The 16,317-nt window shown below is 35.5% G+C and overlaps 1 protein-coding gene across 2 annotated transcripts in view; it reads left to right on the top strand.

The window, feature by feature from the left end:
* LOC117408408 (pro-epidermal growth factor-like) overlaps positions 1–10,033 on the top strand; it is a 48,130-nt gene extending 38,097 nt beyond the window's left edge. For both annotated transcript variants that reach the window (XM_034013368.3, XM_034013370.3), the window contains 3 exons: positions 237–339; positions 6,112–6,214; positions 6,773–10,033. In XM_034013368.3, the coding sequence (XP_033869259.1) occupies positions 237–339; positions 6,112–6,214; positions 6,773–6,975 (409 nt within the window). In that variant the 3' untranslated portion in view covers positions 6,976–10,033. The remainder of the gene's footprint in view (positions 1–236; positions 340–6,111; positions 6,215–6,772) is intronic.
* Positions 10,034–16,317: the final 6,284 nt, after the last annotated feature.

The following is a 16,317-nucleotide window of genomic DNA, read 5'->3' as shown; positions in this document are numbered from 1 at the left end:
CTTTTATAATAATAATAAACAGATGTATTATGTGGCATGCCCAGTTTCTTATGGTTTTGTCACAACAATTTAAAATGAGTGATGGTGGCACAGTTGATGACACACTTGCATATATATATATATATATATACAGTATATATACACAGTATATATTGGCCTCCAAATTATAAATTATTGATGTTTATGTTAATGGGATGCCATTTTGTGATTTCCTGCCGTAATTGTTTTTGATGCAGGTCTAAGAAGTACCCAATGAAGAGTCAGTATGCTGATGAGATGAGTGAGACCTGCAGCAGTGACAACAGCATAACCGAAGCTTCAATCAGCAGCAGGCAACAGGTAATTACACAGAGAAACGGGGTAGGCAAGCACTGGTTTTCAGTGAAAATGAAGCCCAGATTTTGTGTACATACTGTTTTGTATGTGCAGGACTATGTAAGTGCTTTGTGTTGAACATTATACAGTAGTCCACATTTTTTTCATAGAGGTTCATGTTGCTTTTTTATTTTACCTTCTATTTAGAAAGACTGGAAAAACTTGGTCCTGGCATGATGGTGGATGCATGCATGCATGAAGTTTCCTTTTGTTTCTTTATTTTGTGACAGCAAAAGTGTGGATCAAAACCTTTCAGTAAATATTAATAACAACAAAACAGGAAACCCCTGAAACGAAATGTTACATCTCAAAATACTAGTCGGTTTTACTTTTAATATTTCTAAATGTGTTGAATATATTATAAAAACTACTGCACACATTGAAAAAGGTTAAATGATTGATAGACTGACTGTATCCAAACAAACAAATGAAAAAATAAATATAATAAATAAATAAATGGTTCCTGATACAGTACATCATTCAAAGCTAACCGTGAAATGTAGATAATTTTATTACCGGTACCTTATTTACAAGTATTTACATTTACCCTTATTGCATCCATATTTTATATATTGTAAGTGTATGAAATAAAATAATTACAGGAATTCTGCCTGTATTACAAAAACACACTGTCCAACAATATAACCCTCCATTTTACTCTCTGTTAGGTAAAATAATACCTTTAATTATCATCATCACAACATTTTCAACAATCAATCCTGAATACCTCTGTAAGCAGTATTGAAGTGATGTCATTGATCTTTCTGGTAGCTATTAAACAATACATAATACTTACTTGGGATGTTTAATTGAAAATGTTACCAATATTTGTCATATGAAACTGTTGCAGTGATGCCTAAACTTGTCTCGCAGTGTTATTTCTGTTTGTCTTGGATTACGTCCTAACTGCTTATCACCTGAGCTAAATACACAGACAACATTTTTTTTTTTTAATGAAACACTGGGGCTGATGTAAGGATAAGTGAAAAGTGATTTGCGGCTTCAAAACATCCATGTTGTGGCCAAAATCTGCGTTTTGCACATGCAAACCATGTTTAGCTGCCGTAAAAAAAAGTGGGACTTTAGCGGCCACTAAAAATTCGGCGTGTGTAAAGAATGTTTTTCACCTGCCGTTCTGCACCTGGTATCAAATAAGCACTTTGCCATCATTAAATTATATTGAAATGTATTCAAATGAAGATAAGAGCATGGAATTTGGCAGGGATCTGTAATATTAAGCGGGTGCAAACATTATAATGAGATGTAAGGATTTTGCCTTGCACTTGGGCAGTTGCTGACCCTCCAAAAACTTTGCACCTCCTCTTACAAGGTGCAAACCATTGTAGAAGTGAGTAATTAAGAGCTGTATAAAACCACACGCTTTCAGAGACCTGTCATTGGCCTCAGGATGGCTGCTATGGTACACTTCCTAATGCAGTGATGGTTGGCTCTTGTTGAGGAGAGACAGGAAAATCTTCGGAGGAGAAGGGCAAGATAGAGAAGACCCTGCATATTCAAACCCAGGGCCACTTTGTTTGGGATGCCATAGGATGCGGTGGTAAGGAGTTATCACCCGGTTGACTGTCCTCCTGGTAACACCAACAGCACTGACTTTCTCCACTATAGAGGACCATATGGCCTCTTTGGTAGCATAACTGATGTTGACTGAGGCTTTTCCAATAACTCAATTTCATGTTGACCCTCCCACTGGGAAAATTGTGAAAAAAAAGGATAAAAACAGTGCATTCTGACACATTTTTGCCTGGTTTAAGCATGTGCTAGACTAGTAGTGGTCTGCTTGTAGTGTCTGACAAAGTACTCCTTTACTGCAATGAAGGAGCTTTATTTCAGCATTGCTCACAGCAAGGCAACATCAACAAGAAGAGAAATGGACTTTTGGAGCAGCAAGGCCCCTGCAATAAAAGACCTGGCATTTGCTCAGAAAATTGATGAAATATCTGATGCAAAATATTCTTTCACTCAACTTAAATATACCTGTAATGCTTTAAATCACACCAGTTATACAGAGTAGTGTGCAAAACATTGGGACCACCCTTCTAAAAATTACCTTTGGAAGCTGTAAACAAACTGGAATGTAAGCAAAGCCTACATTCTAAAGAAGTTGAGCGCACAGATAATTTACTATGAAACAATGCAGTAAACCTCCATATATAATCAACAATAGTTTAAATATTGTCTTTCAGAGATTATCCTTTCTATTTCATTTGTTATCGGTTGAAACTGAAGCTATTCATAAATAAGTTAGTATCCCTCATTTTAGTTGAATAGTGTTACTGTCTTGTTGCATACTGTAATGGGTAACTTGATGACATATTATTATTACTATTATTATTTATTTAGCTGCTGACTTTATCCAAGGTGACCCATCTATTTATGAATTATTATTTATTTTGCATTAGTCTCAAATAAATCAATATATTTAAATACATAGATGAGAATATTTGTAATGTAGGATTTATACAACACACTGGGAATTAAGGCTTAGGCTATTTATTTATTTTTATTTATTTATTGCATTTATATAGCGCTTTTTATACAAAAGTATTGCAAAGCACTATACAGAACATAACAGAAAAAAAGGACAAACCACAATACATTTGTATAGCATGTCACACATACAACTGCCACAATCAGACCATTTAAATAACAGATTTAAACAATATACACAGAATACAAAAGCAGCAACATTAAAAGTTACATTAAAACCCACCAATATAAGAAAGCCATTTTATAAAAGTGCGTTTTTAGTCTTGACTTGAAAACTGTAACGGTCCCAGTTTCCCTGACAAACGAAGGCAGAGCATTCCATAATTTAGGAGCTCAAGAAAAAGCCCTACCTCCCGTGTTGCTTTTGTTGACCCTAGGAATAACCAGCAGCCCCGCATCCTGTGATCTCAGAGTATGGTTTGGAAGATACAGGGTCAGTAACTCCTGCAAATAACTATGTGCTAATCCATTCAGAGCCTTGTAAGTTAACAGCAAAATCTTAAAATCAATTCTATACTGCACAGGGAGCCAGTGTAAAGAGGCCAAAACAGGGGTAATATGTTCACTTTTCCTGGTTTTAGTCAGAATTCTAGCTGCGGAATTCTGAACAAGCTGCATGTTTTGGGACACCAGAAAAAAGTACATTACAATAATCAATTCTAGATGAAACAAAGGCATGCATTAGTCTCTTGGCATCAGATACGGAAATAATTGATCTAAGTTTGGCTATATATCTCAAATGGTAAAAAGATAGTAAGGTAAGGTAATCAAAGAAAAAGCCCCGATAGTAGCCTTATTAGGTGTAGTTAGTAAAATTGTGCTGGAGTCCTCCTTAATACAAGGTGTCTGTGGAATCTCATTTCTGACGTCTAGTATTTTATTTTTTAAAGAAATGTAAGAAGTCATTGCAGCTGTGAGAGGAGCCAATGTCAAGGGTAGGACTATTAGGGGAAGGATTAATTAATGTATTTAGGGTAGCAAAAAGAAATCTAGGATTATTTTTATTTGTTTCAATTAAATTTGAATAATATCATTATCTAGCCAATGCCAGAGCCTTCCTATATTTAACCAGGTGGCCCTTCCATGCCTTTCCACGCTATCTCTGTTCTAGTTTACGACCCTCATATTTCATCTTATGAGTTGTATCATTGAACCATGGTGAGCTTTTTTTTTCTCTGAGTTTTGATTGGCGCTACAGTATCTAAGATACCAGTCAAGGTGGTGTTGTAGGTATTAACTGGCTCATCTACTGATGAGGACTCAGAGCGTGGTAATGAGCTCAAGACAACAGAAAGATTAACAGCAGTTGAATAATTAATTACCCGGGATTTAAATGTATGGTCCACAGTCTTTGTAGATACTGGCAGATTCACCTCAAAAAGAAAGGCAAGATGATCAGAAATACTAAGATCTAGGGTTATGATGTTCTTAACAGCTCAGTCACGAGAAATTTCTCGCAATCAGGGAAACGTTGTCATTCGGTCCAAACCATGTTTCAGGTAAAGAGAGAATATCACTGTTTTGATTGGTTCTTGTCTATTGAAGGGATGTGACGTCAACACGAGTTGGGAAAACTTGAATTTGGGACATAGCCTGAGAACAGGGACGTCTATATGTAAAACTGTGATTAAATTACATTAGAGATAAACTAATATATCCTGTAACAAAACTGTAATAGCGGGCAGGATATCTATTTCCAATTAAAGTAAATCATGCGAACGATTAAAGATATGTGCTATTTGAAAGAAAAAAGTACATCACCACAGAAAGCCAATTTTTACATTCGTGCATAACATGACAATTTATATCAAGTAATAATCACCCATAGTTTGTTACATTAGTACAGCAAAATACCATATTATATTTTAATTGAAAAGTTCTGGAAAGTATGTCTATCTCTCTCTCTCCCGCTCCGATTACAATGTTAAAATGCCTCTAAGCTTTCCCACTCGTGTTGATGTCATATTCCTTTGACGGACAAGGACCAATCAAAACGCAAGACTGTTATGTGGTTCCATCCCAAAAACTGGCCTGTGTCATACCTCCTCTCCAAACTTTCTCTTCTTCCTCCTCCTCAGATCTCCCTCTCTCATTTGTCTTCTGCCGTCAGCTGACAAGTGCTCAGCTGATGTCCCAGCATGCCTTTCTTTTTAAAGGGATACAGGCTGTATAGATGACATGACTCACCCAATATCTCATAAGTACAATAGTACCCGAAAATAATCGTAATATTTTTAAATATAAGTAGCCGGCACAAATATCGTTTTAGATGGTGGATTGCGCCACTCGCTGGCTTATTTTGAAAATCCTGCTCTTGCAGAACTCGGTTACAATGACATGTGTATGAAGAATATCTAATTTATTGAAATATTTAAACAGTATGGGATTTAAAAAAACAAAGCAGTGGTTTCTTTAGAATACGTTTGTATTATTGTCAATTTTTCTGTAATTCTTAGTGACACAGATGAAAACAAAAAACAGCTTGTTGAGTGATTTAAATTGTGTTTCAGTTGTATGTTGACATTTTTACCTACAGAAACACTGTTTAGATAATTGTTACTATTAAGGCGTAGTAATATTAATAGATCAGGTAAGTAAGTTGGTCTATGGTGTCATAGCCGTGCGGTAAGACAAATATTACCACACGGTCATGTGATCTTGTTCAGCCAATCACAGCACTTAATTTATCCAAGCCATTTTATAATTCTGAATAATCCATGCACTGTGTGTTTTTTAGGGGAAAGAAATGTATATATTTCTGTAAGACTGACCTTTCTTGACCACTTGTTTAATACCAAACAGACTTTCTATAACTGGTTCTGTCATGTGGGTGGCTCATAGGATTAAATATTTCAATACCTTTCCCAGAGAGAATTACCAGAAATTACAGGATCTGTTTTTTAAAGTAATAATACTTGAACAATTTGTAATTGTTAAAAAAAAAAAATCCCACTAGTTTTTTATTGTTCATTTACAAGACGTCATATTTTTCAAACAAAACCATGTATGAAAGTAAAAATCACCTTTTTCAAGCATATGTTTTGTACGATTATTTTTGCTTCAGTGGATATGACTTAGCATTGGCAGTTCTATATATATATATATATATATATATATATATATATATATATATATATATATATATATACAGTATATGTATGTATGTGTGTGTGTGTGTGTGTGTGCTTGCTCTCTTCTAACAGCTTCGTCCTGTCTCCTGCTTTTCAGTTCTATGTTGTCCTAGAACATGGCTCAAGAAGAGACGGCAAAGTTATCCACGTGGTTGGTTGTAACAGAAGACGGGTTTACCATTCCTGCTCCTCAGAGACAGGTGAGCTGATATGCACAGAGCTAGCTATATATTTTTTTAGTTTGTTACTTTTTCATTGGTCCTTGTTAAAAACCCAATTGAATTTGTATTTCATTTCCTATATTTTAAACTGTCAATAAATGTATGACCTGTCAGCAAAAAATCAGTTGCAGGGTACTAGATTCAATAACATGTTTTTCTACACCAGGGGTCCCCAACCCTGGTCCTTGAGAAACCCAATCCTGCAGCTTTTATAGGTGTCTACTTCATCAGTGGCTAAAGATCTGGAACACCTGTTAATCTTGACTAATTAAGCCAATAATTGGTTCAATTAAGTAACTGAGCTTGGTTGAAATGAAAAACCAGAAGACCCCATAACTCTCCAGGACCAGGGTTGCTCTACACCATTAGAAATAGATAATTATCTGCTTTAAATCCAAACTTGTATATAAAAAACAAAATTATACCTTAAAACAAAAGAGGTGCTCTGAATTTCATTACGGCAGCAGTGTGAAAACATAATGAATAATGACGTTTTAAATCGTTGTTTTACAAAACCCTCTCTTCTTATTTCACAAGGAGAAAGTGTAGTGTCTGAGGAAGCTTGCAATTTGCAGAGGGACAGGAAAGGCCTGGTTTTTGTACCCCAGGTGCCTTGTAGCCATGTGCAGCAGGACACCAACAGGACTGTCCTCCATCTTAGACAGGAGGAGAACCTCATATACCTGGAAGATAGTGAATCGGACATGAGTGGGGAGAGCAGGTCATCTCAGCCTGTTTGACCCTGTGTCGTTCTCTGAAACTCGCACTGGACCAAGGACAGAGGAAACTCAATTTATTTAAAGTATAAACACTAGTAGAAGACAGTGTTTGAGAGCAGACTGGACTGTTTTATTGGTAAAACTTTTCTCGATTCTCATTTAGTCATAATCATTGTGAGCTTTTTTCAGAAAGGGAAATCACACCTAATAAAGTTACCAAAACAGATATAAATGACTCAGTTTAGCTTAACAGCTTGTAATTACTTATGTAGCGTTTCTTGTTTGTTTAAGAATTGTAAATGGTGTTTTGTCTTTTCAGAAGAAAATGTACTGCCAATGATAATTTGGAGTAAATAACTTTGAGAATCTAGCCCGATGTCTATTAAGCACTCAAGTTGGTTGTATTTCATTCTGAACATTAATGTAAAAAAAAATGGAAAAAGCTTAGAGAAGTGCCAATTATTTAATGATAAGCAAATGTAATTTGTGAAAGTAGTAGGGACCCTCCAAGGGGTTGCATAGGACTTATTATGAAGATGTTATGTCTCCTCCATATTATAGACTTTAAATATTTTTTATTGTAGTTTGTAACACTGGTGGCATTGGAGTTACGATGTGCTAATAACGTGAATAATTTACTAGAGATGTATTAATATGAATCAGATATTATAGAAAACATTGAGAATGCACCTGCTAACACAATGTAGAGAGATGGGAATGTGCTGCTCAATACAGTTTCATCGAGGGCAGGGTGGGGTGAGAGTGGCAGACCTCTGTTCTTTAACATGGTTGCTATTCAAGACAATAAGTCAGTTGCTTTCAAACAACAGCTGAGACGTTGGGTCTTTGGTGGTGTGATTGTCAACAGATTGATACAGTGTGAAAAGTTGTCGATAAGGTGGTTGCCTGCGATGGCGATCAGTCTCAAAAAACAGCTCAGTTGTTGATTCAGTCCCAGTAAGGTTGCTGCAGGGTAGTTACTGCTCTTCGATTGTCTGGAGGGTAGGTAAGCTCGAAGGTCTGGAGCACCGCGTACCTGTTTATTCTGCAGGGATTTAAGTGACAAAGGTTTAGTGTGCACAGCGCATGTAGCCTTCTATCTCCTGGTCTCAGGAACACTGCCCCTTTCGTACACCTTAGTTCCGCCTCCTACCCATTTACCTGGGATTGGACCCAGGTGTATATTGTTCCCCTCCACCAGGGGAGCCGGCTCCCACGGAATATTAACCCCGTAGTTGCCAGAGCCTGCTGGATGGACAGGTTCCTCCTATTCCGCCTGCTGGTGGGAGTTGAGCTTTTCAGTGCAGGGATTTCATCAACCCTGTCTTATTTGCCGATAAAGGGTTCCTCACAATTTTGACAGTGTGTTTTGAAAATGACTTTAAAGAGTAAGTAGCGGGGTTCCGAAAAATATAGCATTACAAGTCCCCACATGTTGCTACAACTGTTTAAATAATATACCTACTTTTTCTTTTCATTTTTAACATCCTGACAACTTTTTACACATAGCTTTCAACTCTGTTTTAAGCTCTGTTCAAAATGGCTGCTCTAGTGCACTGAGATTATTGCCCACATTGTCAAACAGGTAACACAGCAATAAGGAACAGAACAGCCAGAGCACTTGTTGTTATGTTTTTTTTTTTTTTTTGTTCTTCCTGCAGTGATTTAGAGGATGGATCTCAAACCCCAGTGTGCTAGAGTGGCCATTTTGAAAAGAGCTTTGAAACAGAGTTTAAAGTTATAAGTGTAAAAAGTTCTGAGGATGTTAACAATGAAAATTAAAAAATACAGGTATGTTATTTAAACAGTTGTAGTTGTAGTTGTAGTTGTAGTGGGAGTCAGGACAAACTTATGTTAAATAACCACCTTTATTATAATACAAAATCTTACAGATTTCCAAAAACACTGAACCGCCTGCTAAAAAAACGAACAATAAAATAATAAATTTATGTGACGTGTTCATCTTGGTGAACAAAAAATAGGAGCATTGTATGCTCCAGACAAGGCTGGGAGTGAGGTGGTGGTGGTTGGGGAGTGAGGTGGTAATGGTTGGGGAGTGAGGTGGTAATTTGAAAGGACGGCAGGACTGAGGCTGATGGGAACTTGCCAGTAATTGGCTTGTAACTTGACCAATGAATGTACTGGGCACTTGTATTAATGATACTATAGATTTCCTGCCTGAAAACCTTGCAAGCTTTATAATATCTGCAATACTTCCTTTAGATGAGTTTAGCCTCATTTTAACACGGGCTGTGGAATGACATGGTTTGTGAAGGAACCATACATATAGGGACCATATAAATAAACTGTACACTAGCACCAGCACTTAAGACTATTGATTTACTACAGCTACTGAAGTGTTTATTTGCCAGCTGTGAAACCTGTTTACAGAGAAGTATCAATTATCCAAAGTATATCCATTCAGAGTTTTTGTATGTACTATATAAAACCCTAACGATATCAATATATTTCTAATTTGCCCTGTATGTATTGCAAAACTGCACACATTTAGCATTCTTGTACCTACAGCTACAGTAGCATTTAAGATGAAGTGCTGGAGTGTGAGTAAATATTATATTACAGTGCACACTAAACCAGAACTATACTTTGCTCCTGAAAAACACTGCTATTAATGTCACAGCAATGCAGACATTTACTGTATGATGCAGCAGGCAATTTCAAAAATATAAATACACCTCAGCTATTTATTTATGGGCAAACACAGTATGAGCTAGCTGGGATTTGCTCTGATAACCAACAGTTTGTGAAATCGAGCTTCAGATAGTTGACACTCCACTGTGTATCTGGAAAGACATTTGAATACTAATGGTGTTATTGTATATGTTGTCTTACATTAAATATAACTGTTTAAAACTGGTGGCATATTTTCCAGATTGGTTGACTTTAACACAGGTTTCACTGAAGTGCATGTTGAATAAGCTGTTATTTTCTTTTAGGGAAGAAATGGAGAAGATGTGTTTTTTTTATTTTAAATCATAAATGATGTAACTGCTTCGCCCTTAACTTGTACAAATCTTGTTTTTATTAATAAAAGTAACATTAAATGTATTATAGCCAATCAACGTGTGGTTGTGCAGATGCTTGCATTTTAATGTACACAATCCTTTGTCTTAAAACAGGTTTGTAACAGTAAGTTAATTTATTTAAAACAGTGGGTCCAATTCACAAAACATCAGCTTGATTTTTATTTGAATATGTTTTGTAAGTCATTTATGCTTGAAACACAGGAATAAACACCAAGCCCTCCATAAAAGTAAAGGAAAGAACAAAACACTGAATTCAACAATATGATATGTAGGCCTGTTATTATTTGTGTTAAATGTGATTGAAAGTTTTAGAACAGGACCATAATAAAATCATTTTTACCAAATTTAAATATGTGATAGAAGTGCCTTTCTACATTATATAATGTTTTCCTTTCTTAATTTGATATAAAATATTAACATTGCTTTTTGAATACGCAGTATTGCTTGTTTAAAATATTTTGCTATATTGTAATAGTTGTACGCATTTGTAGACCCAGTTAGAAAACAAAAAAAAAAATAAAATAATTAATTTGTGTGAACTGTGTTTTGTTTTATCGTACCTCAGACATAGAATCTAAGATTGTAGGCTTCTGTCTTTTGCTTTTGTATGTCACAGAATAGATTCACAAAGGAAGATAATACAACTAGTTCAAATTCATTTGCACTGCTTTCCGCAGGTAGACTTTTTAAATGGTGTTGTGTTTATGGATGTGAACCCCAATAATTCTTAGGCATTTATACATTTTAGAACAAATAATACAATTGAAACACCCTAAAATGGATTATAATGAAGTTAGAAGTGTTTGAATGGTTAGGCACTCCCCTAAAGGGATTAGTGGCACCAGGCATGTAATCCCTCGGGGTGTCATTATCTCATGATAACCCACCCTTATTTCACCATATTGCATGCACATTGTTTTGGATGCTACTGACTAATTGCGTAATAGCTTTAGTAAAACGCCCATGTAATCTAAACTGCAACATATTATTGGAAAACCTCATTTATGGTTTGAACCTTACAATTAGTTCATCAGTACTACGCATATATCTCTGAGAAAGATGTTGCATCAGCTCTAGAAGGTGGTGAGTGCATACGTTATTTGCAGTACAAGATGTCTTCTTTGACCATAATTCTAAAATATTTGGAAACTTAACAACACTGATCTAGTCAAACTACAGCATAGTCTTACTGCAAATAAACAACACCAGGGGAAAATAGTTTTGAAGCAACAAAAAGTATTTTGTCAAAGAAATAACAGCAACAAAGTAAATATACATTTCCATTGATAAAATGGTACCTCATGTAATCTCACGCTTTGTCAGTCTTGTGCAATGACAGTCTTTTGTTTAGCAACAGTTGATTCACAGCAAGCCAGATTATGTTTGGTTTATGAAAGAAACCATCACAGCAGAACCTAGCATTCTGTCTAGAAAAATCGATATTGATTTCGCGAAACAGCACACATCTATATATTGCTCTTCATTAGGGGAGTTAGGCAGTCATGACTTGCCAGTACAGTATTCTTAAGCAACAAAATTGCTCTCAATACAAAGGTAAAAGTGGGACCACTGCCAATTGCTACAGAATCACTCTTCATTGAAGCCCAAAATGATGTCAGTGGCATAATCTCTTTGACTGTGGATGTTTCTTTCCAGGGCTACTATTTTTTGCTTACAAAATCTGAATAAACTATAGAAAACTGTGCCCTTGTAACTGGATATTAAACAAGATGCTTCTGTTGGTTGATTTTAGCATACTCACATTTTATTTTTACATTTTTGAAATTGCTTACACCTCTTTTATTTGTGAATCAATTGTTCAGTATGTTATTGTGTCAGCCTCACTAATGGCCCTTTTCCAATATTTTGCAGTATTTGTCTTAATAATAGAGAGCTCAGTAGCAGAAGCCTAAATAAACAGTTCATGAGCCCATGTCATTTAAAATATAAATTATTGGTTGTTAAAGAAAAGCAGTGTGTGCAGCTATGGCCTATATAATTAATTCATTTTGCTTCATAAAGTTGAATGAAAACTGCTGAATAATGTTACATACCACTTTGTAGTTTTCTATATACTTAATGAAAAACTGAAAAAAACAATACATCTATTAAATCTAACATGAAACACTCTACTACTATTATGGCTTCCGGTAGACTTTTGCAATATTATGTTGTAGTTTATTTGATGACATGGTGTTAAATAATATACCTAAATTATTTTCTTATATGTATATTTTTTTAAATTATGTCTCAACCTAAAATTCTAGATGATGCTAAACTTTTGGCCATAGCTTTAAGTATCTGTTTATTTAATGTTTCTTTCAAGCTATCTGGAGGTTAGAGGATGAGCTGATACAGTGTCTAACAGTCAGAAAAGGAGTCAGTGGATGGCTGTAGTGGCCACTTTATTTGGAAATATTAGGATATCAAGTAGGCACATCATAAGGCAGTTTAATGGATTCAACTCTGCATTTTGAGAATGGAGTCCAATATCAAAGTTCTGAGTAGAAGATTCTGATGAGAGGTTTACAGAATTTTGGTGATGCTATTTACAAGTTGATGGGGGATTTACATGGCAATGTTAATTAATCAAGCCCTTTACGAAAAGCACCTGGTTTGTCGAATGTAAAGCAAGGATATTTGAAAACCCATCAGTAGGATTACCATCAATCAAACCAAGTTATGAAAACCAAAACATTATTTAACATTTATCAATTCCATGGGAAGATAAATGGTGTGGCCAAATGCTTGGAGACCTTTAAAAATTAAGGAAACTACTCAAAACTAAATTAAAGACATTACAAGGCTTTGTGTTAATCTGAATAATACTACCAACACAGACCCACTGAATGTAAAGGGCTTTTGCAAGCCTTACTGGGATTAAAATAGAGCTAGCTATGAATTAGGATGAAGTGAAGGCTGAAGAAAATGCAGATCTTTCTAAAAAGAACTACAGCATGATATTGTACATTATACAGTATATGTTACATTTACTGTAGATGTACAGTAGTAGAAAAACAAGTCTAATCCTCTTAGTTTCATTGTTTTAGAAAACAATTAGCTCAGGCTATTAAAAACTGCAATGGGCAACAAAAAAAAAAACAAAGAGGTTACATTACTGGGTATTAAAAATGCCTCCTCCTTCTTAATACCTAAGTAGCAGAAAACAATCTTATCTCTCACAGAGCCCCTTTGCTGGTAAAGCATTTTGTATAATAGATGAAGATATGGATCCTCATCTGTACACCTTCATTATAGAAAGAGCCAGATCAGATAGTAGCTTTTTTTTCTTTTTCAGGCAGCTCAATAATAAGGTTTTTAGCTGAGGTTGTAGTCCAGTCACATTTTCAGTTCAGCTGTTTGGAATTAAAATCAGGATAAAGGGATCAGGGGTAATCCACCTGAGGAGAATAGGCCATAGCAGGGGTTGCCAAAGATTACAGTATCTTTTTCTAATTTCTCTGCCAGACAGGAGCAGTTGGCCTTAAGTAACAGTTTTCTCTCTCAAACCGCACAGATGAGGGACTCAATCAGGTATTAACTGCCCACTCAAAGGCTTTGCTCTTATCCTTAAGGTCACATCATTGCCTTTCGAGCTCCTGACCTGGGAGAACATTCTGTTTGGCAAAGCTTACTAGATTTACCGGAAGATAATACATGTATCTAAGTATTAACACATATGGTAGTGACAAACACTTGTGCATCAGTACAGTAGCCTATTCTCCTATTACCCTATTTACCAAGACACTTTTCAAACAGGAACCTTTTGTTTTTCTTCCCTGTTTCAAAATAAACAAAGAAACAAGTTTGTATCCATGTTGCTGATTACTCACTTAATAATACTACTACTAATAATAATAATAATAATAATAATAATAATAATAATAATAATCAAAACACCTTTAAAGATGAAATATTTTACTTTCTTTTTTTTTTAGATTTTGAAATCTCAAATGCATATTTTCCAAATTAGCATGTACTGAAGACATTGATTGTTTCAAGACTTTTGAGAAAATAGATGTTTTACACTGTATTGTTTAGTGAGTGAGTGCTATCAGAAAATATATCATTTTTAAGACAGTAATTTGTCAATATATTTTTACATATATAAAATAATGGGTGGTATTACCGACCCGATTAACACTAATCTTGCACTACTGTACCTAAGGTAGAGTAATTTGGGGTCTGTGAAACAAGCCATTAGTGTAAATATACAAACCCCACTGTAAGATATCTAAATATATATTAGGCATAGTGGTATACTGTGACAGGACGGCCGAGTGATGACGTTCCCAGACCAGACAGCTGACAGAGGCACTACTATGGGTGAAAGCGCTGGTGCGTCGTTTTTACTGAAACAAAAAATAAATGAAAAGGCTGTATAAAACACTACTGCTCACAAAGCAAAAATAAATATTTAAACAAAAATAAATCTTGAACACAAATACCCAAACAAATACCGTGTTGGTCTGCCCAGCACGAGTAGCAATTGCTTTCTTTTCTTTTTACTTTTGTTTTAGATTTTATTTCAGCTTGCTCGCTCACATTCCGCCTTCCAAACACTCACCCCTGAACAACAAAAGCTACAGCTTTTTATCCCTCTGACCATCTCACTAAACACTAAATCATTCAATTTGGAGATGGGCACATTCTACATGAATTTACAGGGATGAGGCTGCCACACAATAACGAACAAAAACACTTTGTATTTAAAAAAAATCATAATACACTAATATCACCCGTTTAAATAAACATCAAACAATACATTTATTTTAAATAATAATATAATAAACACAATAAATGTATTCACATTCGGGGCTTTGCCCTGCCCCCTCTAACTATGTGCAGGACTTTTCTTCTGCCCTGCCACACATACCAACACTACTAGTACATTTCTAAATACATGTAATAAATACATGTAATCTATTGGATATTGGAATAACTGGATATATTACAATTACCTTGTTGTACATATTCATTATGTCAAATATTGTATACTGTTGCATTGTTAAATTACTGTTACCATTTTTTATTTATTTTTAAACCTACCAAGACACAGTGGCGGTGACCATACTGCTTGAAATAGTGACCACCAGTCACTATAAAGGTCAGAATCTTAATTCAGCAAATAAATAAATAAATAAATCTTGTGCAACCATGTCATTATGTTTAGAGCAGGCTTGAGAGAAAATAATTTCAAATTTTGCTTGGGCAAGACACATAAACCACATTTAAGGGAAGGTTGCATAATGGTACAAGAAGCTTTCAGCACAGGTTTGAACTACAGGTGCCTCTGATTCATTATGAAATAATGACACATTTCACTGCTGCTCAAGAAGGTTACATGTAGGGTTACCATGTGGCTCCAGATTAACCGGACGCTGTGAGACAGAACGGGATTTCAAACTTGCCCCTAAATTGAAATAAATGAATGTGTAAGTGAACCATCCTTAGCTATAATTAATAATGGTGCTTAAATACCCGCATGCGTGTCAAATAATTGTATTATACTAAGAATGAATTGCAGCCAGTCGCTATTTTTTTCTGTTTGTTAAAATTCAATCGCCCATATTATTCTGTAAAAACAATCAAATCATCATCATCTCGTTGCTCTATCGATAGATTAGCTATTCGTTCATTAAGATCTGATCAGAAGAAGCTGATCAGCGTGACTTGTTTGCTGCACCACAGCAGGATTAATCTCAGCAAAGGTGGAGCTCATTTATACATGAATTACTTTCAGTTTATGGGGGATTTTGAAATCTGTCTCAAAGCATCCGGTTAATCTGGAGCCATATGGTAACCCTATTATATGGAGGGTGGAAAAGGTCAACCACAAAATGAATCAGCTGCAGTGATATTGTAGCAAGACCCCTTCTCAGGATGGCAGACAACCAAATGCATAAATGCATTTGATTGAAAGGATATTGTCACGAGTTAGGGATCTAACATCAGATCCACAGTCTCCACTGCTGAGAAATACAAATTACTTCACTGACTAAGCAAGTAACAGCAACCCTTTATAGGAACAATATTCAAAAAGTATTTGTGTACAGGTAAATGCATAGGACAGTCATACATTTACTGGTATGCTAATGTTTCATGAATATGTTCCTCAGTGACACAAGCTTGCCTTGTCATCAATGTTCTGAATGTAAATACTGTTCTATCCTCCTATATGGTGGCTAGAAAATGGGCCTCGCTTTTCTGCACTGGTTAATTAGGTGGATTTCTGAAAATATCTCTTTTCCTTGCCCACCGTCGACTTTAGTGTGATTAGCATTTGTTCTGTGTGTTTCCTCAGCAAGTCTGACAA

The sequence above is a fragment of the Acipenser ruthenus genome, chromosome 2, assembly GCF_902713425.1.
Source record: "Acipenser ruthenus chromosome 2, fAciRut3.2 maternal haplotype, whole genome shotgun sequence".
Lineage (NCBI taxonomy): Eukaryota > Metazoa > Chordata > Actinopteri > Acipenseriformes > Acipenseridae > Acipenser > Acipenser ruthenus.
The sequence above is the reverse complement of the archived record's forward strand: the minus strand, read 5'-3'. Positions and strand labels throughout refer to the sequence as shown.